Source organism: Harmonia axyridis, chromosome 1, assembly GCF_914767665.1.
Source record: "Harmonia axyridis chromosome 1, icHarAxyr1.1, whole genome shotgun sequence".
Taxonomy (NCBI): Eukaryota; Metazoa; Arthropoda; class Insecta; order Coleoptera; family Coccinellidae; genus Harmonia; species Harmonia axyridis.
Genome location: NC_059501.1, coordinates 63,072,375 through 63,097,333, shown reverse-complemented (window position 1 = coordinate 63,097,333; position 24,959 = coordinate 63,072,375). Strand labels below are relative to the sequence as shown.

General features: G+C 35.8%; 2 protein-coding genes across 7 annotated transcripts; both read left to right on the top strand.

The window, feature by feature from the left end:
- Positions 1-699: 699 nt before the first annotated feature.
- LOC123685610 (CAD protein-like) lies at positions 700-24,482 on the top strand. Of its 6 annotated transcripts, none has more exons than XM_045625381.1 (11): positions 700-1,106; positions 7,643-7,702; positions 15,850-15,991; positions 16,072-16,348; positions 17,062-17,375; positions 17,430-18,399; positions 18,457-20,631; positions 21,034-21,138; positions 21,199-23,019; positions 23,105-23,488; positions 23,550-24,482. In XM_045625381.1, the coding sequence occupies exons 3-11, from the start codon at positions 15,864-15,866 to the stop codon at positions 23,778-23,780; spliced, it is 6,405 nt and encodes a 2,134-aa protein (XP_045481337.1). In that variant the 5' UTR covers positions 700-1,106; positions 7,643-7,702; positions 15,850-15,863; the 3' UTR covers positions 23,781-24,482. The 6 variants fall into 6 exon arrangements, with proteins under 6 accessions (XP_045481337.1, XP_045481346.1, XP_045481317.1 ...); XM_045625361.1 differs by lacking the exon at positions 700-1,106 and adding an exon at positions 4,386-5,031; XM_045625390.1 differs by lacking the exon at positions 7,643-7,702.
- On the top strand, positions 1,459-2,937 carry LOC123672920. Its single transcript, XM_045607276.1, has one exon. The coding sequence runs from the start codon at positions 1,459-1,461 to the stop codon at positions 2,935-2,937; it is 1,479 nt and encodes a 492-aa protein (XP_045463232.1).
- Positions 24,483-24,959: the final 477 nt, after the last annotated feature.

Sequence of the window (24,959 nt, the reverse complement as noted above, 5' to 3'; positions counted from 1 at the left end):
ACGCCGCAAAGATACATCTGCAGAAACTTCAAGTCGTGCAGAATACGAGCCGTAAATGCACCATGGTATGTCAGCAATGTACGGATTCATGAAAACCTGCAAATACCATTCCTAGATGACCATCTGAATGACCTGTGCGTGAAGACCTTCAGTAACATGAAAAATCACGCAAACACTCTTATAAGAATGCTTGCGACTATGATGAAAAAGTCCCTAGGAAACACAAAAGACCAAAGATGGCACATCCCTAGGAAGTGTGTGTTAAAGCCACACTTCTACTGGAACAGAGATTGTGTAATGATTACACAAACCTTCTGATGAGTTCTGAGTGGCATAGTGCCACCTACTAGAGCAGATCGAAATAGCTCACCAGAGCTGAATTATATTGAGATTGAGCAGTAAAAGGCCTAACTGCAAAAGAGAACGAAGTTCCAAGATCCAAGGGCTCGATTGGTGTACTAACGTGAAGTCAGGAGCTCGTTCATGCTCCTCTTACTCTTAACTTTTGGAAGACTGCTCCAAGAGATGAACACACCAGAATTATTAATTCTAAAACAAACTGAATTTAGATTGAGAGAAAATTATTTCAGGGCACTATTAATTGTAAGGTTTTTGTCATGAAATACATAAATAATATTTTAGCGAGAGGTTCCCAACACTGGCGGATCCAGGAGGTTTTCAGGGCGGTACACAACCAATGGGTAGTGTTACGTCGTGAATGTACCCTGTAGAATTTTTCCTGGAGAAAATTTGTTGTTTGTTGGCGCCACCTGCGGCCGCGGAATCAACCCGGTCGGTAAACAAACATCGCCATAATTAATAATTTTTCTCAAGTGTCGAACTGTGCTTATCTATTCTAAAATTTATCAAACTTAAGTTTATTGCTTACTTAAAATTCATCTAATCATCTTTACATTATCAATTCCTGTTCTTCTGTTAAAAACCGATTGAGCAATTTCGAGTGAATTGTGTGATACTCGAATTAAGTGATAACCACGAAGCCGGTGCAGAAGAGGTTAATCATCCCTTTCATCTATCCACATAACCATCTTCTGCCACCAGATTAGGGGGGGAATTCACAGACACCATCTCTCTTAACTCACGAGGTAAGTGCACACAAAGTCATTCAACAAGTTGCTTAATCTCTTAATAGTTATCGTCATCTGAAATTGGTTGTAATAATTAGCGATCATTTATTGGTACCGAAACCCAGGAATTGTTCAAATTAAAATTCCATAATTTCAGTCTAATTTTAATTTCCGTTCATCTGATTATTCATTTAAATTCGCCGTTTAATTTTCTTTCCAATAAATCAAGTGGAAAATTAATTGAACAGCTTATCGCGCGTCATCTGTTTATTATATCCTTTGGCAAGATAAGCATCGTCTGTTCACTTTTGTAACAATAATTTCGCGATTCAAATTATTTCTTGTATACCGGGGTCGTTCGAAAGTTAAAATGCCGTCGATGGATAAATTGAAGGTCTCTATCTCTGAGGCGGTTGTCAAGCGCGAAAATGCATTCGCAGCGGCTTCCACTCTTCTCAAATTAATCAAAGGTTTGACCACCGAAGCAGATGTTGCCAACATGTGCTTGGCCGAGTTGTTTAAGGTGGAGAAGACCTTCAAAGAGGCTGACGAGTTGATCGTAAACCTCAACTCTCAGTTAGAGGAAGATCGGGACGAGACACGCTCAAAGTTTTCTGCCTTTTTTGAGATTTGCCTGCATGTCCGTGCTGCCCATAGCAATCTGACTGCATCTCCTTTGGCTGCGAAGCCTTCCTATGTTGATCTCCCCATTCCTCGTGTCGAATTGCCCTCTTTTCATGGAAAAATCGAGGAATGGCGTGGCTTCATCGCGCTATTTGATGCCCTAGTGCATCAAAATAACTCCCTGGCACCAGTCCAGAAGTTCCATCTTCTGGCATCTTCTCTTACTGGTGAGGCGGCTTCTGTCATCTCCGGCTTTGAGATGAATTCGGTAAATTACGCTCTCGCCTATCAAGCCCTGTCCTCCCGTTATCAAAATCCTCGTCGGCTTGCTGACCTGTATGTGAGCCAGATACTGGATTCACGGCCTGCTTCTGTTTCTTCCTTGTCCCAGCTGAAACAGTTCGCCACCACGCACCGAAATGCGATCAATGCCATCAAGGCGCTGCCCATACCAGATTTAGCGGACTATCTTCTGTTCTCTCTGGCTTTGCGCAACCTCGACGTACCATCTCGTCAGTTGTTCGAGGGGCAGTTATCCTCGGATGACTTTCCCAATCTCTCGCAACTGCTCGAATTCACTAATCGACAGCTGCGAGTGTTGGAAAGCACTTCCATCACTTCATCCCGTTCGTCTGTGCCGAAGAGGTCGTCAAGACCACCATCACCGGTAGCCTCAGCTTCTGTTTCTCCATCGGCTGTGCCTTCATCCTCTGGTCAGTCCTATCGCCGTCCGGCATACACTGGTTCGCGCTCATCTTCATCGCCCGCGTGTGTTCTCTGCTCTGCAAATCACTCCATTCGCCAGTGTCGTGAATTCAAGGCCATGACTATTCATAAGCGAAGAGCTTTCGTGACTGAGCAACGATTGTGCAGAAATTGCATGTCGTCGTTCCACTCCACTGCTGACTGCGGGTCAAGTCAGTGCTGCCACACGTGCGGGGCACGTCACCATACAATCCTTCACCTGGCCTCTACTGCCACTACGTCGTCTTCCGTTTCCCACACGAGGGAGCAGTCGACAGACCAACCCCCCTCTCCACCTTCTGTTTCCCGCACGGAGGAGCCATTGACAGACCTATCCCCTTCTCCACCTATTTCTTCAGAGCAGTCAGCTCGTACTTCCACCTCTCGAGTTGGAGTAAGAGGTCAAAGAATGAATTTCGGCATGTCGCGCACGTTTTCTAGGGGGGCAGGTTCAGCATCGTCTGGCCATGGTTCGAAATGACTACGAGTGTGGTCAGCTTGCGGCCGACTCACCCCGTCGGTCTAACATCCGTCCAAGACTTCCCGTCTGTTCTCTTCTTATCATCTGTCTTCATCTCCGCGGTCTTCTTTGCGTCAGACCAATAATCCTGACTATCTCATGCCTACCGCTTGGATACGTCTTGATAACCGGCGGAATGTCGTGTTCGGCCGTGCTCTCCTGGATTCCGGCTGCCAGCACACCCTCATCACCCGTGAGTGGGCATCCAAGCTTCGTCTATTCATCCACCCTGAAACCATCCAACTTCGCACCTTGAGTAACGCGGATCAGTTTCGCATTCAGGGGTACGCATACGTCACTCTCTATCACCAAGGTGATCCTCCCAATCTTATCATCAAAGCTTACGTTATTGACAGCCCAATAGATCCCTTTCCTGTCAGAGCATTCAACGGCCGGTGGCCTGAGTTTCAGAAACTCAACCTGGCTGATCCACTCTTTTTTCTTCCTCGTGCCATTGGAATGTTGATCGGCTCGGATGTGCTTCCTCATCTAGTTCTTCCTGGCACGTTGTGCCCATCGTCTGAGCTTCCAGGTGCATTATCTACCACCTTAGGTTGGGTACTTTATGGGCCGTATGCTCGCCATCGGAGGAAGACAAGACACGTGTCCTTTTCACCGGCCACTGTTCACGGTCGCATTCGACCTTCATATCATCAGGCCTCTAGTCAAAACACTTTCCCTTCGGCCCATTTTATGTGACGAGTGCACGACTACGCGGAGCCGTTAGCACGAAGGCATATCTTCTAAGGTTGTCTTCATCTGCTTCTCTACTAAAGCAGTTCATCTAGAATTGGCATCTGAGCTGTCAACCCCAGCGTTCATCGCTGCTTATCGGCGCTTTGTTGCACGCCGAGGTCATCCTTCCGTCATCTTTTCGGATAACGGGACCAACTTTGTTGGTGCCCATAACTACCTTCGTGACCTTGGCCGCTTACTGTCTGCTCCACAACATCAGTAGAGTCTCTGTGATGCCGCCTCGTCGTCCGGAACTGACTGGTGATTCATACCCCCTTCCAGTCCTCACTTTGGCGGCCTGTGGGAGGCCACTGTAAAATCTGCTAAGTATCATCTTACTCGCGTTATTGGCGAGCAGAAACTCACTTACGAGGAGTTTCTCACCGTCTGCACTCAGGTTGAAGCCATCCTCAACTCTCGTCCTCTGTATCTTCCATCATCTGATCCTTCTGATTTTGAGGCCCTTACTCCAGGGCATTTCTTGGTTTTCCGGTCCCTAACAGCTCCTCCTGACAACGATGTCAGTTCTGTGTCTGTGAACCGGTTATCTCGTTGGCAACTAGTCCAGTGATTTCAGCAGGACTACTGGAAGCGTTGGCGTCAGGAATACTTGCATACCTTGCAGCAACGTCACAAGTGGTTGCAGCCATCTACCCCCATTCTTCCAGGTACTGTGGTCGTCATTCGAGATGATAATCTTCCTCCTCTGAAATGGAGTATCGGTCGTATATCATCTGTTTTTCCTGGAACTGACTCCACCACTCGTGTAGCTGATGTTACTACTTCCTCTGGGATAATTCGACGACCAGTCGTCAAGCTGTGTCCTCTTCCAAGTCAATAGATGGCCCTTTTTCGTCTGTTCTCTCCTTGCAATTGATCTTACTGAAGGGACTCTTCAGGGCGGGCGGCATGTTACGTCGTGAATGTACCCTGTAGAATTTTTCCTGGAGAAAATTTGTTGTTTGTTGGCGCCACTTGCGGCCGCGGAATCAACCCGGTCGGTAAACAAACATCGCCATAATTAATAATTTTTCTCAAGTGTCGAACTGTGCTTATCTATTCTAAAATTCATCAAACTTAAGTTTATTGCTTACTTAAAATTCATCTAATCATCTATCATCTTTATACATTTTCAATTCCTGTTCTTCTGTTAAAAACTGATTGAGCAATTTCGAGTGAATTGTGTGATACTCGAATTAAGTGATAACCACGAAGCCGGTGCAGAAGAGGTTAATCATCCCTTTCACCTATCCACATAACCATCTTCTGCCACCAGATTAGAGGGTGAATTCACAGACACCATCTCTCTCAACTCACGAGGTAAGTGCACACAAATTCATTCAACAAGTTGCTTAATCTCTTAATAGTTATTGTCATCTGAAATTGGTTGTAATAATCATTTATTGGTACCGAAACCCGGGAATTGCAATAATTTGCGATCATTTAGGTAGGTAAATGAAAATTCTTGAACAAAGTAATAAAATAAATAGGAATGAACACACATAAAATGAAATTTTTCATTCCAAAAAATTGTAATATACATAAGGTAGAACAAAATATGGCGAAATAAACAAAACAAAAATATTCGACAATTCCCATAAATAATGAAAAAAAAAACATCTGAAAAATATGGTTTATGCACCAAATTTAAAATTTTTTTGACCACCACTTGCAAATCTATCAATATCGCATTACTCATAGATTGTCCGGATGGGCTTTATCAATGGCTTAGCCAGATAGACTATCTTCTGCAATCTTGGTTGAAAACATCTCTTTATTCGCCTTAATAAAGAAAAAGTTATTTCCGATGAAGCAACACTGATAGGAACACTGATGAATTTCTTCAATTGTGAGTCATTTCCGAAAACCGACTCACTTAATGGTTCGCTACCAAAAGTATAGGTACCGATCTTCAATCGATTTCAAAATCGCATCATAACACTGCTCCTCATCTCCCTTTCCCTAATCAAAACAAAATAACAAACGTAGACAATATTTCACTTCAAAACAAACTGTACCTATTAGGTGCAAATGCTAAAATATTTTCTACCTGAAAATGACACAGGAATAGTCGACCTCAAAGTCATTCACATTCGAGAAAAGTGACATTCTTGTTATAAAACAGGCTTCAGATTATTTATGGCTTTATTGAGAATGAAAAAAAAAATGTACCTGTTTTCGCTTGATTGTTCAATATTTAGATATTCTTCCAAGATGAAAGATATTTATTTGAATTAAATTATCAAAGTTTCCTTTTTATCATTTTGCATTGAAATCAATAAAATATACACATCAGCAAAATTAGGGAAACAGACAAAATTTCAACGAAGTTTGTAGTTCATTTTCTCTTAAACCCTTGGGCCGAATTTAGCAATTATTTTTTTGAATTGTAGCTTGATTCCTAGGAAATGTAACTGTTCAACTTTATTACTCAGTTATTTCATTTTTTGTTATATACTGGATTTAACAAAAAGTGCTGAAAAACTTTTATTCAAAACATCCTGTGGAATAGTGAATGTGAATAATAAACTTTTTGATCAATATAATGAGATTTCATTCTTTAACGTATATCCCTATTCATTGGTATTCTGAATCAATATCACGATTCTGAAATTGAAGTGTTCGTTGATTCGATTAAACATTCATTGGACAGAAGAACTTTGTTCATTATTAGTAGTCGTACATTAACTACTTCGTGCAATTTCAATGAACAGTAATACATTATTGATAAAAAGTAAAATCGATCGAATAATGAACCGAACATAATAATAATGAACAGTTCATAGATTTAATGAAAGTTGTTTCTTGATTCAATGAAAACAATTCATCAATATGTGATGAATGATTTTTCATTGTATTAATTTTTCTGTTCGTTAGGTTGAAAAATGAACTGAAATCATAAATTCAATTAACATATTCATGAAATATATGTATACTTCTTAGTCAGTGTAACAAATTAATTTAATTTTAAGAATCTTGCTATTCAAAACGTTAATTTCTCGTTCAACAACGGTACCATATGAAGTGCTGTATTTATCTCAAAATTAAGATATTGCAATAAATAAAAGAAGATTAGGCAAAATTTGAGTGTTTTTAAACATTCTCGTGTGTCAACGATCTTCACTCCACACCTTACTTTTATAATTTATTTTTTTGTTCACCCAAGGCTTCTGAACGGCTTCTTAAATAAATATAATTGTTCAAATCACCAAAGGGTTCTAGAGAAAATGAACTGTAAACTTCGTTGAGATTCTGTCCATTCTTCTGATTTTGCTGCTATTTATCTTTCAAAATTCATTAAATCTATAAAGATTTTTAATGAAATTAATTATTGATAAACTAACAATAAATATAGGAAATAAATTGTGCGATAATGAAAGAAAGGCGATATGGAAATTTATATGAAATATTGAATAATAGCTAAGTACTTCGAACAACAATTCGTGAATATTTTCAAAATATTCAGTTGATATAATGGGTTACTTGAAATAATTGAACAAATTTTATCTGGAACTATATTTCGAACTAGATAAGTCTGAAATGTGAAATTATTTGAAGAACAAAGTTATCAGGTATGGAAAATATCTCATTTTCGCACATAATGAGATAATATATAGATATATATCTAAACGATTTTCGAATGGAACTATCGGAATGCACCATTTTGAAGGTTCCCCCACTGGTTAAGCTGTTCACAAAGAAAACATTCTTAAGAGGACGCGACTTCAGATGAACTTTCAGTTTAAAAGCTGCAATTGAAGATACTCCTACACGTTGAATTAGTAGTATCTTTTGATTTTATTTTAAGATTTTATTTAAAATTTTATTATAGTTTTTTTTATTTTATAAATAATTATTTTATGTTGATTTTTTTTTATTGAAAATTAAATTTTTGAAATGGATTCAATACCTTGCTATATTATATTGGAAGATGGAGAAGTTATCAGGGGAAGTTCCTTTGGAGCTATAAATGCTACTGAGGGAGAAGTCGGTGAGTTAAATTTTTTATTTTTATTTTTTTTTAATCTTATCTGTTGATTTTATCAAAAATTAAACGAATATTCAAACGAACTTGTTGTCTTAAAATTATGTATAGATTAACCACTGGATATTGACTTAATTAAGAAACACTTGGTATGAAACCTGTATATATATATACATGAACCGGTGATAATCCGGCGAATGCAGATAGTGATAGTGAGTATTTTCTTATGTCTTATTAGATTATCAATTTTTTTTTTGTGGAGGGTTCTTAATTTCTGAGATATTCAGTGTTATGAAATTAATAAAAATATTCTATTCAATCAATATTTTGAGTACCACGCCTACAAATGTTTCTTCTTTGTAATTTTTTCGGTAGAATATTCGAGATTGACATTATTCATTGAAAGTATCCAAATTCAATAACATTTATGACTCGACACTTGAAATTATGAATTTAAGACTAACTAATAAAAAAAAACTCGTTTTAAAATTTGAAAATTTTTCTTAATCAGAATAAATCTTTTCAATGGGTTATTCAATGTCTAGTTAAATGTACAAATTACTTGAAACTTGCTTGCATAGGTACAGTGTATTTTCCTAAAAAGGATTCCACCATTGACGCGATGCTTTATTACGGTTATCTATAAATTATAAATACCGAATTTCGTTTTGATACAATATAGTCTTTGGACAAACCAAACAACTTCGAATTAAATAAATTTATTTAAATGAGAAGTGAATACTAGAAGAACGGAGTTATCTATATTGACTTTTTGATGATCATTGAGCATTTTACTTGGATGTTCAAAATGAGTCGATTCATTTCATGACTTATTATTCAAACGTTAATATGGGCTTCTTCCAAATAGCACACCCTATTTTTTATTTTCTCATTTGGTAGAGAATTTTTCGGAAATAATAAAATTGACTACCTAATAAAAAAATGAAATACATACAGGGTTTGTCATTCGGAAAAAGCCCGATATTAACATTTTAATAAGTCATGAATGAATCGTCTCATTTTGAACATCTAGTAGAGTTCTCAATGATCAGTGGCGACGCTAAGGGGGGCGGGGGAGCATGGGCCCCCCCTAAAAATCTGCTGGCCCCCCCTAAAATTCGACATACTAAGGCTAAAAGATTAGCAGAACTGTAATTTCGCTTTACTTTGGCCCCCCAAAAAAAATCCGCCCCCTCTTGGCCACCCCTGTTTTTCAAAGCTGGGGCGCTACTGTCAATGATTATCAAAAAGTCAGTACTTACCGATCCGTTCTTCTAGTATTCACTCTCAAAATCTCAATTTAAATAAATTTATTCATTCTAAAGTTATTAAGTTTTTCTAATTTATGGAAATTCTAAATATCTCGAGAACTATAAGTTTTAAGCATGAAACTTCGAATAAACTTAATTTATTCCATGCGATCTTGAAAAGCAATAAAAACAGGGTGTTCCATACGAAAAAGCATTTTTTGGTCACTTACACTTTTTTGGTACATCCTGTGTATTTCCAAACAATTCGAGATAATAGCTCTAATGAAGCCTGATGATACTGCGTGGGAAAAAAAATCAAAAATTTCAGCGCTTGACTGAAGCAACTAAAGCGTCTCGTCAATGGTGGAACACCCTGGATAAATATTACGCAATATTTTCTAAAAACCAGACTACTCGAATGTAAGTCGATTTAAAATACACCAAAGATTTAAACCTAGAACTTTTTCTGAAGGATCAACCATAAGACTTTTGTTGAAGACAATACAAGAACTCCATCACGAACGCCAAATTTCCTTGTCGCTTTCATTAGATTGAAGGAAGGCATATCCATAAAGGTTTGCGTGACTTTAATCTAGCAGTTCTAGAATCTGGGAGGTAAGAGACAATTGGAAATAAGCTCGGGTAGAAATGAAATTTATCTCAATATTTCTTGTCTCCAACCTGTCTAAGAATATGAGTCGGAACTGTATGTGATAGCACCGGTAACCAATGTAAAGGTGCAGATCTAATAGTTCCAGTAATAATTCTCACAGAAACTTTAAGATGTGCATCAATTTCATGAACATGAGCAGTATTGAACCAAACAGAAGAATAGTATTCAGCAGCAGAAAAAACCAAGGCTAAGGCTGCCGTACGAACAGTGCTGGCATCAGCATCCCATGAAGGTCCTTCCTCGACTTCAATTTCAAACGTAAATTTTCTAAGTGAACCTTAAAATCTAAAGAGTTCAACCCCAAGATATTTGGGAGCATAATTATGATTCAAGACAGAATTATTGAAAGTAACTTTCAAGTTTCTATATTTTTGTTTATTATTTAAATGAAAACAGGATATTTCTGTTTTATTGGGATAGGCATAAGCGCCACTCGAGAAAATAATTTTCCATAATTCGTAGATCTTCATTGAAAGTATTTTCAATAATTCCAAAATCAGAATGACGAAACAAAAGAGCAATATCATCGGCATAAATGAATTTCTCAGATGAGGTAACAGGGATATCACACAAGTATAAATTGAAAAGTATGGCAGACAAAACCGATCCCTGCGGAAGTCCATTATTCAACGTTTTGAAATTACTACTTTTGTCCTCAACAAAAACTCGAAGTCTCCTATCAGACAACGTGTTTTCGATCAAACAAATCATGTTTCCAGGGCCGTCGCTAGCCAAACTGCCGCCCTAGGCAGAGACAAAATTTGTCGCCCTAACAGAAGTTTTACAGAATGCTAAAACTGATTTCTTATGATTAAATGATGAAATATATTAATTGAATTCAGGTTTCAGATTCTTCTGCTGAGTTTCGACTTCATAAAACACTCGAATATTCATTTTTTTCTTCAATATGATTAAATGAACCATTATTTTTAATTCGAATATATGTTGCAGACATTCTTGATGGAAAAACTTTTAAGATTAGTGAATTTGACGAAAAAAATCATTTGTGATATTCGTTGAAATTAAAAAAAAAATTATTTAATTCATTTTTTCAGTATTCTAGTTTTCTTGAAAAAAGTTGATAATGCCGCCCTCCGTTATTTGCCGTCCCTCTAGAAACCCTGCGGTTCAGGTTCTTCTGCTCAGTTTCGACTTCATAAAAAGCTTTGACATTTTGTTTCCTTTTCTTCAAGGTTATCGAGCAAAACAATCGGATGAACCATCATTTTGAATTCGAATGCGCCCACGCCCAGCACTAGTTAATTTGATATAAAAAATGAAAAATATCAAAATACAATGGAATGCTCTACAAAATAATAAAACTCCTTATATTTCTTAAGAAGAATAAGCTTTGAATGGTGAAATGAAATCGTTTTTCGTATATTTTGCTTTCCATTCTGTGCAATCAACATTCTGATTATTGAAGAATTGAAAACAAAAATAATCCAGAAGTCGCCCCAAATGGCAATAAATTCGGGAATGTTTATTAGCAAATCGAACGCCGACAAAGTGATGAATGCGTGGGTTTTTTAGCGTCAACTTGTAAACAACACTATGAGGGGATAACGCAACATCTGGTTATTTATGATTATAATGCGGCACCTTCGATGGTTTTTGATTATTATTTGTCGGTATTTTTCCTGTTGTTGCTGACCGAATCAAATCTCATTCGGTACTTTCCATTTCTACATGATATTTGTTGACTGAGCTTGAAATGCCGCCCTTGAAATTTGGCGCCCTAGGCGACCGCCTACCCTGCCTACCCCTTAGCGACGGCCCTGCATGTTTCGCAGTTAAAATGATTTTGTAGTTTTTTATTACGGATTTCGTCCTAAAAAAAGGAGGTCAACAATCAATTTTTGCACAGTTGTGGAGAGATTGATTTATTAAAATTCATAACCCGATAAAAGTCCGACCGTCCTCCATTCCACTTTAATACAGTGGTCAGTGATTGATTGCTTTAACGCCAGTTATATTGATTCTTCTAGCTTGACTATCGATGGTTCAAAATTGTAATTTTATCAACAGTTATAATTCCGGTCTTCCTAGGCGAGTTCTAATTGTTTTTTACGGAGACTACAATTTACGTCTGAGAAATTTGAAGATTCCTACCAAGGGCGTAGATAATAATAATAATAAGGTCTTTATTTCTTTTCTTTTGTTGAGGGGAGGGTAATCGAAAAACTTTTTTTAAGACAACATTTACTCCTATCTATAATATGAGAAAGAAAGGTTCGATAACGATGTTTGAACCAAAAATTACTCGAAATAATAGAATTTTTTTTATTCAATTGTTCATATACAGGGTGGCCACTTTTTCAATGGGATTGTATTGGTAACTTTTAAACCATAAGAGTTAGAAGGTCGGTCAAATGGAGAAAAAGTTGCATGCATAGAAGCATTATCAAGCAGTTCAAACAAATCGAGATTATCAGGGTCGGTTATTGAGATATCATAAGAAAAGTAAATTCTGTCATTTTGATTTTTCTATTTTTCCCACTTTATTTCAAATATTATCAAAAAATGTTACAGGAATTTTTTATTCGACAGTAAATTGTTCTCAATTTGACGTAATCAGATTTTGTATTCAACGTTTTGTGCTCTCTGGGCCACCTTCAACCTCATTTTTTTCAATACGGACCTGTATATTTTATGACACTTTTCGAAATAACTTTTAACGCTGAATTCAACGATATATCATACAATGTCATTCAAAGTTGATTTCTAGGTGATTTTGACCCTTATCCAATTTTTTTTGGATCGGATCTGTAGTAAATGCAATTTATCAAAAACTGGTGTTAATAAAATAGTCAAGAGACGCGAATACAATTATTTTAAATTTGAATACCAAGCCTTGCAAAAATTATATCGTAATGATATCAAAATAAAGTTTGATTCTGTAATTTGTTTCAACGGAATAAATGACAAATCCAACAATAGTGATTTCTCGCGAGAAGATAGAGAATGTATTGGAAGGTATTCAAGAAGACGAAATAAACAAATGTATAAGAAGTATGGGTTCCAGAACCGTTAAGTACATTTTACAAAATGGTGGACATTTCGAACAATTACTTCATTCATTTTCATTTACTTTCGAATAATCATTCGATTTTTCTTTCATTAAATGATAATTCGTTTAATTATTATGAATTGAAATATGTAAATAATTATTACTTGTTTCTTGATTTGATTCTGATATGTTCCATTTAGTTCAAGATGAGTAAGTTGATTTTCTCATCGAAATGTATTGCAGGTTGTTAATTAAACTAAAGGTACCTAAATGTAATACAGATCCGACTCAAAGAAATTTGGATAAATTTCGAATAAAAAATTCCTGTAACATTTTTTGATAATATTTTAAATAAAGTGGGAAAAATGAAAAATCAAAATGACGGAATTTACTTTTCTTATGATATCTCAATAACCGGCCCTGATAATCTCGATTTGTTTGAACTGCTTGATAATGCTTCAATGCATGCAACTTTTTCTCCATTTGACCGACCTTCTAACTCTTATGGTTTAAAAGTTACCAATACAATCCCATTGAAAAAGTGGCCACCCTGTATAGTATATTCAAAGTCACTTGGAGGAAGCCAGAATATTTCTATCATACAAGGGTTGTCCAAGTATCCAGAAATTCCTTTGGGGCCAGTGAATTGATTGCCTAACAATACTTTCAAATAAACCCAGTTATTTAACGGGTCGCAGTATCCACTTCGAAGGGACATCTGGTCAAGCATTTTTATGGACTAGTTCAAGTGACTTTGGATATACTATACCATTCGATTGTTCCTAAATTGGAGGTACAAAGAAAAATGAAAAATTCCTTGAATAATTTTGAGAATAGCATGTGCTATACATGGTTTATCGAATCTTTATTGAACGTCTCTACCAAAACTCATAATTAATTATTATTATAATACTATTATTAAATTATTGATCTTGACGATAGCGTCGTCCATAGAAGGTAGGCAGGATAGGCAGTCGCCTAGGGCGCCGAAAATCAGAGGCAGCTTCTCAAGATTAATCAACCAAAATCACATGTGTAAAAATTCGAATTACCCAATGAGGATGTTATTCAGTTAGAAACAACAAGAAAAATGAGGAAAAATTTAACATAAAAAATCATCAAAAGTGCCGCATTATGCATTATATGTACCCGTAAATATCACAGATGACGAGTAATACCCCTCATAGTACTTTTTCACGAGTTATTGACGCTACATATCATGCTCTCATAAGGTTTGTCGGCTTTCTGTAGCCGACTTGTATTGTGCAATTTGGGCTCCTTTTTGATGTTTGAGGAATTATTTTATTTTCAATTATCCAATCAAAATATTGATTTCTGAGAGGAATGCAAAATAAAGCGAGCCAAAAAAGTAACTCGTAAAAATTCTTGTACGAACAATTATTAAGAAAATTCCTCGCACCCGTCGATTTTCAATTTCAAAAGCAATTTATCGTATGCTTTCTTAAATGTGATATTTCTCACCCCCTACGCCCTGCACCACTCTAATTATTTTTTTCAAATGGGAATATATGGATTGTGATACATCAAATGAAAAGTAATTTGATTACCTATTCAGCGATGTAGATAAAAGTAGAATTGGTTTTGCCGTTTTTTTTTTAAATTAGGAAATAATTTACAATTTGGGATCAGAAAGTAACTGCAACCAGACCATAATTCTTTTACTAACTATTAATTATTACAATGAAAAGTCCGTTCATCATATTGACGAATTGTTTTCATTGAATCAAGGATTAACTTACATTAAACCAATGAAATGTTTGGTTTATTATTCCAGTGGTTGTTCTTTGTATAAATATTGTATTACTGTTCTTTGAAATTATTTGAAGAAATCAAGGTACGATTTTATTCATCTATAGAACAGTTCTTCTATCCAATGAATGTTTTTTCGAAACAATGAACACTCAACCTACATTAATTTCATAATAATTAATTGTTGAATAAGAATTCCTAATATAAATTAATAGAATAAATTTTCATTCTATTAATGAAGAAGTATCAATGAAATCAAATTGATGATTGTAATTCTGTGATACAATTGATGAAAAAAATTTTTTCAATGTACTGAAACTATCAAAGTACTGTAATTTATCTCAAAATTAATATAACGTGATTACTCAAAAAAATAAATATTCAGAAAAAATGAGGCAACATGAAAGTAGAAATTTTTGTCTAAATCGTCTGTCAAAAATTCACTATAACAAAAAAAGAAGTAACTGTGGATGGCATTTGATTTATGATGCTCCCGGGAAAAAAAAAAGAAATTGCTAAAATCGGCAAAAAGGTTCAAGAGAAATTGAAGAACAAACTCCGTTGCCTGTTGCCCTCAATATGCCGATGTGTATACTTTTCTAAAAAAAGTTCAATATACAGGTTAGTGAATAAGTCAGACAAACTTCACGAGGTCACTATGAAAAAATGATGACAGTTTGCTATATATTTATTTATTGCTCTGAAACCGGTTGAGATATTCAAATGAAATTTGGTGCGTTTCAAGAGGTAGTAATTGTGCATTTATTGAAATGTTATTTAGAATTTTATGTTCATCATTCATCAGATTAATTATCTCTTTTTTTTAAGAAAAAAATGATATGATATGAGATATTTCAGGCTGAAAATCATTTTTGGAGTTCAATTCAACATTTTTGAATTGCACATTCAATTTTTAGGAAGAAAACTCTCAAGATTTTTTTGGACGCCTTTTTCATTGAAAAAAAATCTTTTTGATGCTTTTTTTCCAATTCTTCCATGAATTATTATCTTTCATTAGATTTTATAGTTTTTGACAATGTACTAAAGTTAAGTTGTTTTTTTTGCATAAAAACGGGACCCATAGGAAAAAAAGGCATGAGAGTTTTTTGTCAGAATTGAACAAGCAATTCAAAAATGTTTTTTGGTTTGAAATATCTCAGTGGCGTATCATTATGATCTTCAAAAATATTGAGAGCCCAAATCAATAGCTAAATAGTCAGAAAAAAAAACTTTAACACCCCATATACGAAGCATTTGCGAAAAAAGTTAACAGTAAACAGTCTCATTTTTTATGTAGAATCATCCCTTAAAGTTTGTCGCACTTATTCGTTAACACCTTGTATTTGTGAAAATTAATTTGTTTCATTTCATTCGAACTTGAAATTAGTATTTTCGATTTTTTGTGTAAAATTCGATCGAATGATTATTCTAAAAAAAAATTTTTTTTCAGTATTTCAAACTGGCATGGTAGGATATCCAGAATCCTTAACAGACCCCAGTTACAATCGCCAGATATTAGTTTTAACTTATCCTATTATTGGGAGTTATGGCGTACCTGACCAAGAACTCAAAGATGATCATGGGATTCCCTGGTAAACACCCATTCTGTTTTTTCAGATTTTGTTATATTGACGTAATTTATGTTATAAAAATGTAATATTTTGAATTTCAGCTTTTTCGAGTCTTCCAAGATCTGGGCATCTGCATTGGTTGTGGGTGAATATTGTGATTATCCTAGTCATTGGAGAAAACAACAAACATTGTCGGAATGGATGGAGCAGGAAAATATACCAGGAATACAAGGAGTCGACACAAGAGCGTTAGTGAAAAAAATTAGAGAGAAAGGAAGTTGCCTTGGAAAAATAGTATATGAGCTACCCGAAACACCTGAAATAACAACCTTTGAGAATCCAAATATATTGAACCTAGTCGAAGAAGTGTCAGTTACTGTAAGTGTTCACTAATGTTACATACACATTACACAATTAAGTTTGTTTACAAAGGGATTGACGCGGAAAAATGAATTGATATATGCAAGCGCTTGTTGAAAAAAAAATTGGCAGAATTCGGTTATTACGAAGATGCTCGCATTATTCTCAGCCTCTGCTACTAGAAGTAAGCCTATGATAACTATTAGGTGTACAACTTTGCTTCCGCCGTTTTGCAATAGATAGCTGAAGCAGAAAGTGGTAGTCGAAACTCGAAATAAATAGATCGTAGATGTCATAAAATACGCTTAGGTATTTGTAAACATAACGCCATCGAAATATTAATCGAATTGTGTCTGCATCATAAAGTTATTCTCGTTTAAACATGTCAGCTTACGAGCCAAATTCTCGTCATTTACGGGAGGTTTTAATTTTTTGCTTTAATATGAAGAAATATGCGGCTAAGCTTCATCGAATGTTCTCAAATACCTGTGATGAGGCCGATATTAGTGAAAGAACTTGCCGAAAGTGGTTTCAACGCTACAAGAACAATAATTCTGACCAGCATGGCAGTGGAAGAGGATACTGTTGATGAGGTTAAGATGATACTGTTATGCGAAGAGAGCTCTCTGGCCCTGGTCACAGCCTCGACGTGTGGACTCCAAGAGAGTCTTTGGTCAAAATTTTTATTGGTATACATTTTTATAGTGTCCTGCAGTCAATATTTTTTACAGAAACCAGTTACATACAACAAAAATGGATATCCAAGAATTTGTGCAGTTGATTGCGGCTTGAAGTACAACCAAATAAGATGTCTCTTGAGAAGAGGCGCTAGAGTAGATGTTGTTCCATGGAATCATAAATTGAATGTTGATGAATATGACGGTCTCTTTTTGAGCAATGGCCCAGGTGACCCTGTTATGTGTGAAGATACTATAGAAAACTTGAAAGTGGTGTTAGGATCTCCAAAAATAAAACCCATCTTTGGTATTTGTTTAGGACATCAGCTATTGGCTACTGCCATAGGATGCAAGACATTTAAGATGACGTATGTTTAAATTTTTTCATGTTTATTAACTCCACTGATTATTTTTTTTTTTAGTTATGGTAACCGCGGACACAATCAACCATGTATTCATGAACATACAAAAAAATGTTATATGACATCACAAAATCACGGTTATGCTGTGGATCCCCATTCCTTGCACAAGAACTGGGAACCACTTTTCACAAATGCTAATGACAAAACAAATGAAGGAATAGTTCATACCAAGCTTCCATATTTCAGTGTACAATTCCATCCAGAGCATACAGCTGGACCAGAGGATTTAGAGTGTTTATTTGATGTATTTTTAGAGCTAGTGGAAAATCATGGCAAAAATGAAATGACTGCTTTGGAAAGTATCAAATCGAAGTTATCATTCAAAAAAGAACTTTCCAGTATTGTGAGACCAAAAAAAGTTCTTATTATCGGATCTGGGGGATTATCTATTGGACAAGCTGGAGAGTTTGATTATTCTGGATCACAAGCAATCAAAGCTCTACGTGAAGAAAATATCCAAACTGTCCTCATCAATCCGAACATAGCTACAGTTCAAACTTCTAAAGGTCTAGCTGATAAAGTGTATTTCCTACCTTTAGTTGCAGAATATGTGGAACAAGTAATCAAAGTTGAACGTCCTGATGGAGCTCTACTTACCTTTGGTGGGCAAACTGGTCTTAATTGTGGTATTGAATTAGCAAAGCAAGGAGTATTTGAAAGATATAATGTGAATATACTAGGAACCCCTATTCAATCAATTATCGATACAGAAGATAGAAAAATTTTCAGTGAAAAAATAAATGGAATAGGAGAAAAGGTCGCTCCAAGTTTAGCAGCTCATTCAGTGAATGAAGCTCTGGAGGCTGCGGAGGAACTAGGTTACCCTGTAATGACAAGAGCAGCATTTTCTCTAGGAGGGTTAGGTTCTGGGTTCGCTAATAACAAAGAGGAACTAAGAGTACTTGCTATTAAAGGTTTGGCACATTCAGCTCAACTAATTATCGACAAATCACTCAAAGGTTGGAAAGAGGTAAGTTTTCAGGTTTTTCTGACCTATCAAAACCACTAACTAAAAGTATTTTTCTAGGTCGAATATGAAGTTGTTAGGGATGCCTACGATAACTGTATAACAGTATGTAACATGGAAAATGTCGATCCCTTAGGAATTCATACAGGAGAATCTATTGTTGTAGCACCAAGTCAAACATTAAGTGATAGGGAATACAATATGCTTCGAACAACAGCAATAAAAGTTATAAAACATTTCGGAATAGTTGGAGAATGTAATATTCAATATGCTTTGAACCCTGATTCTGAAGAGTTTTACATAATTGAAGTGAACGCAAGATTATCGAGGAGTTCTGCATTGGCCAGTAAAGCAACTGGTTATCCATTAGCTTATGTAGCAGCTAAATTAGGATTAGGAATACCACTTCCTGAAATCAAAAACTCAGTTACAGGAGACACAACTGCTTGCTTCGAGCCTAGTTTAGATTACTGTGTTGTCAAAATCCCTAGATGGGATTTACATAAATTCCAAAGGGTGAGTACCAAAATAGGAAGCTCAATGAAAAGTGTGGGAGAGGTAATGGCAATTGGAAGAAAATTTGAAGAAGCATTTCAAAAGGCACTACGAATGGTCGATGAAAATGTATCCGGTTTCGATCCATACATAAAAAAAGTTGAAGATGAAGAACTGGAGCAACCCACTGATAAGCGAATGTTTGTTATAGCTGCAGCCTTAAAGAGTGGATATAGTGTGGATAAACTTTATGAACTCACTAAAATCGACAGGTGGTTCTTGCAGAAAATGAAAAATGTAATCGATTGGAATACATACTTAGAATCTCTAAATCCAGAAGAAGTCACTAGAGAAATATTATTGAAATCTAAGCAAATAGGTTTCTGCGATAAACAAATAGGTGCAGCAGTACAAAGTACAGAGCAAGCTATACGAAATATGAGAGAGGAATTATGTGTCAAACCATTTGTTAAACAAATAGATACTGTGGCAGCAGAATGGCCAGCAACAACAAACTACCTCTATCTGACGTACAATGCACATTCCCATGATGTAACATTTGATGATGAACATGTGATGGTACTCGGCTCAGGTGTTTATAGGATTGGAAGTTCTGTGGAATTTGATTGGTGCGCGGTTGGTTGCATTCGAGAACTTCGAAAATTAAAAAGAAAAACAATTATGGTGAACTACAACCCTGAAACAGTCAGTACCGACTACGATATGTCGGATAGATTATATTTCGAAGAAATTTCTTATGAGGTTGTTATGGACATTTATAATATAGAGAATCCACTTGGTATAATTTTATCCATGGGTGGTCAGTTGCCCAATAATATAGCAATGGATTTATATCATCAACAAGCAAGAATTCTGGGAACATCTCCAAAATCGATTGACGAGGCTGAAAATAGGTTCAAATTTTCCAGAGCGTTGGATAGAATAGGAATCAAACAACCAAGATGGAAGGAATTAACAAATCTCAAATCAGCAATCGAATTTTGTGATGAAGTCAAATATCCTTGTCTAGTGCGTCCATCGTACGTGCTAAGTGGGGCTGCAATGAATGTTGCTCATTCGAATAAAGATTTAGAAACTTATTTGAAAGCGGCAAGTGATGTCAGCAAAGAACATCCAGTGGTTATTTCCAAATTCGAAGTAAATGCGAAAGAATTAGATGTAGATGCTGTGGCTAGAAATGGTGAGATTTTATGTATGGCACTTTCTGAGCATGTTGAAAATGCTGGCGTTCATTCTGGGGACGCTACTTTGGTTACACCGCCTCAGGACATTAACCCTAAAACTTTGTCTAAGATAAAAGCAATAACAAAAGCCATCGCAGTAGAACTAGATGTTACTGGACCCTTCAATATGCAGTTAATTGCAAAGAATGATGAACTCAAAGTCATTGAATGTAATGTCAGAGTATCTCGATCTTTTCCATTTGTGTCCAAAACTCTAGATCATGATTTTGTCGCAATGGCAACCAAAGTTATAATGGGAGAGCCTTGTGAAGAAGCCAAGGTCTTACATGGAGTTGGAAAAGTAGGGGTAAAAGTGCCCCAATTTTCATTTTCTAGATTAGCTGGAGCTGATTTCATGTTGGGTGTTGAAATGGCATCTACTGGGGAAGTAGCTGCATTTGGCGAGAATAGATATGAAGCATATCTAAAAGCTCTGATGAGCACAGGCATAAGTCTGCCAGAAAAATCCATATTCTTGTCTATAGGCAGATTTGAGGTAAGTAACTATTTATTATATTGTTGTTCTATTATTTTATATATCATGTTTTTAAATTCTTGAAAACCATATGAATTATGCAAATTTTGAGTTTTACATTCCAGATTTCAGCCAGTACCACTCTTGGTTGTTTCTAACAGAATCAATTTGTATTTAGTGTTATTTTAGAAGTTAATTATAACCCATAGTTCTGTAGTTTTTTTCTCTTGATTTAATTCTTTACACCCATATTAAGACATTGCTTTGAATGTGAGCTCAGTTCTGTATGTGTCAATTATTCGGAACTAGAAATGTTCGGCATGAACTAAAGGAATAAATTATTAACAAAACAAAACTGCTAATCACAAGAAATACTAAATAATTTTTTCAACACCTATCCCTACATCGATTTGCTTTTTTCAGCATAAAAATGAATTACTACCTAGTGTGACCGCTCTTGCAGAAATGGGATATAAACTATATGGAAGTACAAGCACAGCCGATTTTTATTCATCTAACAACGTTAAGGTAGGAAACACTCCTGATATAAAAAAAATTCATTTAATCAGAAATTATTTTTCATTTCAGATTGAATTGGTCGAATACCATAATGTAGATGATATTACTTGTCAAGAGTTAGGTAATTTGGCGGAGTTTTTGTCGAAGAAACGATTCGATCTGGTGATCAATCTTCCAAGAAGAGATGGAGGTGTTCGAAGAGTATCATCCTTCACAACTCCTGGTTATAAAACCCGGCGGTTAGCCATAGATTTCTCTGTGCCTCTCATAACCGATATAAAATGTGCCAAACTTTTAGTTGAGGCTCTCAAATTGATTGGTCGCGCACCTCCAATGAAGACTCATACTGACTGTTTAACCTCGAAAACTCTGTTCAGACTGCCAGGATTTATTGATACACACGTTCATGTAAGAGAACCTGGAGCTACTCATAAAGAAGACTATGACACTTGTACTGCTGCAGCTTTAGCAGGGGGTGTTACAATGATTTGTGCCATGCCAAACACAAATCCTGCAATAATAGATAAAGAATCTTTGTTATTGGTCAAAAAGTTGGCTAAAGAAAAGGCACGGTGTGATTATGCTGTATTTTTAGGAGCGTCTTCAGAAAACTATACCACAGCTGCTGATTTAGTACATGAAGTGGCTGGATTGAAAATGTACCTAAATGATACTTTCACCACACTCAAACTCAATGATTTAAATGTGTGGACAAAGCACCTTTCTAACTGGCCTGAAAGAGCTCCATTATGTGTTCACGCGGAGGGCCAAACTACAGCTGCCATTTTATTTTTGGCAAACATGCAGAATAGACCTATACATATATGCCATGTAGCTCGAAAAGAGGAAATATTGGTTATAAAGGCTGCCAAAGAAAGAGGTATGAGGGTTACTTGTGAAGTTTGTCCACATCACTTGTTCTTCTCAACTGATGATGTCGAGAGAATTGGTGAAGACAAAGCCCAAGTTAGACCTATGTTAGTGTCTCCAGAAGATCAACAATCATTATGGGATAATTTACATATCATAGACTGTTTTGCTACCGATCATGCTCCCCATACCATTCAAGAAAAAACATCAAACAATCCTCCACCTGGCTTTCCTGGACTCGAGACTATTCTACCACTTTTATTGAATGCCGTCAATGAAGGAAGAATGACTTTAGATGACATCATAAACAGATTCCATAAAAATCCGAAAAAGATTTTCAACTTGCCAGAACAGTTTAATACTTATGTTGAAGTTGACTTAGATGAGGAATGGACTATTCCCGAAACTACTGCTTTCAGCAAAGCTCAATGGACACCTTTTGCTGGTAAAACGGTAAAAGGAGCGGTGCATAGGGTTGTATTGAGGGGCGAAGTTGCCTATTTGGACGGACAAATATTGGTTCCACCAGGTTATGGCCGAGATGTCAAAGAGTGGGACACTAGAAAATCAATGCTGAATCTGGATATCAGGCCACCTTCTAGCTTGAACAGCCCAGTTTCACCTATTTCTTCTGTGTATGATTTCGTTGATGACTCTAATTCTGAAACAAATCTGCAATCACTGCATGGAAAACATATACTGGCGGTTGATATGTTCTCTAAAGATCAGCTCAATATAATTTTCACATTAGCTGAATCCTTCCGAAATTGCATTTTGAAGGATGAACTAATCGATCACATCATGAAAGGAAAAGTAATGGCTTCAATTTTCTACGAAGTGAGTACCAGGACAAGTTGCAGTTTCTCTGCAGCAATGCAACGTTTGGGAGGCACAGTCATACATATGGACGAGACTACTTCTTCAGTGAAGAAGGGAGAATCTTTGGAAGATTCTATTGCTGTTATGGCGGGATATTCTGATGTAGTAGTTCTGAGACATCCACTACCTGGTTCTGTTCAAGTAGGTATTTTTCTAAATAATAATATAATTATTCTACGGGAGAAAGTTATCATAAATATGAATTAATTTTTGTATTCATTTTCAGAAAGCATCTAAAGTCAGTAGAAAGCCTATTATAAATGCAGGAGATGGCGTTGGAGAACACCCTACACAAGCTCTCTTGGATATCTTTGCCATAAGAGAAGAAATAGGAACAGTAAACGGACTAGTTATTACATTAGTTGGGGATTTGAAAAATGGAAGAACTGTACATTCTTTAGCCCGTCTTCTCACTCTTTATAATGTGCAATTAAACTATGTCAGTCCAGATAGTTTGAAAATGCCAAGACACATTGTGGAATATGTTGAATCTAAAGGTGTATCTCAAGCAGAATACAACACCTTAGAGGCAGTTTTACCGCACACTGATGTTTTGTATATGACAAGAATTCAGAGAGAACGGTTTGGTACTCAGGAAGAATATGATCAGGTAATATTCAATGGTGTAATACTTCGGGACAACAAATTATTATAACACATGGTTTTTTTAGGCTTGCGGTCACTTCATAGTCACACCACATATGATGACTAGTGCTAAAAAGAAGATGATTGTTCTTCATCCTTTACCGAGAGTTTTTGAAATCAGCTCAGAATTTGATACAGATCCTCGAGCTGCATATTTCAGACAAGCAGAAGGAGGAATGTATATAAGAATGGCCTTATTAGCTGCAGTCGCTGGAAGGACCCATCAATTGATGAAGTATATGGGTCCATTCGTTTGAAATTTGCCATTAAATGACAGACCAAAATGTAATTCAGTTGTAAATATGTATAATAGATAGTTTATATCTTAATGATAGTTTAAATCTCTGTGATATTCAATGAATGCTCAACAAGGCTTTTTATTTCATTCAATCACAAACTTATAAAAAAAGGTTTATTGTCTGAATTCTGAATTTTAACAATTTTAATACGTTGTTGAAGAGGGTATCGTGTCAGTTTTAATAATGTCACTTATCAAATGTCAAATGATGACAGTTTCAAAAGTGGCAGAGCTGCCAGTAGATATCGGGCTATTCAAAAGGAAACTTCTTATTTTAAAACCCTATAAAACAGAATGCCAGAATTTATTTTTTGAATTCAATCATGCTATAACGAGTCGTTATCGACCCCACATTTGTAACTAAAAGGCGATGTAAAGATTCTGTGAAATAAAGTGTGGTTGATATAACTTCAGAAGAACATCATGTCTTTTGCGAACTCGATAAATTCATTCATATATATATCAAAGAAGCTTCGTTATGGCTCCTGCTAATTTAGCTGAAACCAAAAAAAATTTTCAAAAGTGTTCGTTGATAGATGTTTTATTCATCATAATTCTTGACAGAAAGTGAGACGATTAGCAAAGAATAATATCTAAAGATTTATACATTGAGAATTGAATATAGAGAATACACAGTGGCATTATACGATGCTCGAGAATGCAAATTAGTCGAAAAAGACCAAATTTTTGGGAAGATCTCATCATCATGAACGAAGTTATCAAACCACTACCGGATTGTCTTGAAATAACTCCTCCGGCTGTTAGTTTTCCAGAACTAGAAGTCACTAGAATGCATAAAAGTGACTAATGCTGACTTTTTCACACAAACTAAATCTTTCAACAACCCTACTGCTGTTTTTTTTAAGCATTTTTACATATTATGAAGCCAAACTGTTTCTCTTAAAATATTAGTTGTGGATAGAAATTGGAAACTATTAATCTCTCACTCTGATATGTTTCTCTTTTAATGTGAATTCATATAAAAATAAAATACAAATTTGAAGTAATAAGAATGATTATATTTTTTCGATGTAATATAAATAATATAAATGGTTCTGTATTTATAAAAAATAAAAAATAAAAATAATAAAATAATTTATTCGACCTTAGGTTTTGAATAAACAATAATCACAGAGAC

Coding starts and splice junctions, on each gene's coding strand:
- LOC123672920 (XM_045607276.1), top strand. CDS start 1,459: ATGCCGTCGATGGATAAATTGAAGGTCTCTATCTCTGAGGCGGTTGTC.
- LOC123685610 (XM_045625354.1), top strand. CDS start 7,609: ATGGATTCAATACCTTGCTATATTATATTGGAAGATGGAGAAGTTATC. Junction 7,703..15,849: donor TGCTACTGAGGGAGAAGTCG/GTGAGTTAAATT, acceptor ATTTTTTTTCAG/TATTTCAAACTGGCATGGTA. Junction 21,139..21,198: donor ATTCATCTAACAACGTTAAG/GTAGGAAACACT, acceptor TTTTCATTTCAG/ATTGAATTGGTCGAATACCA.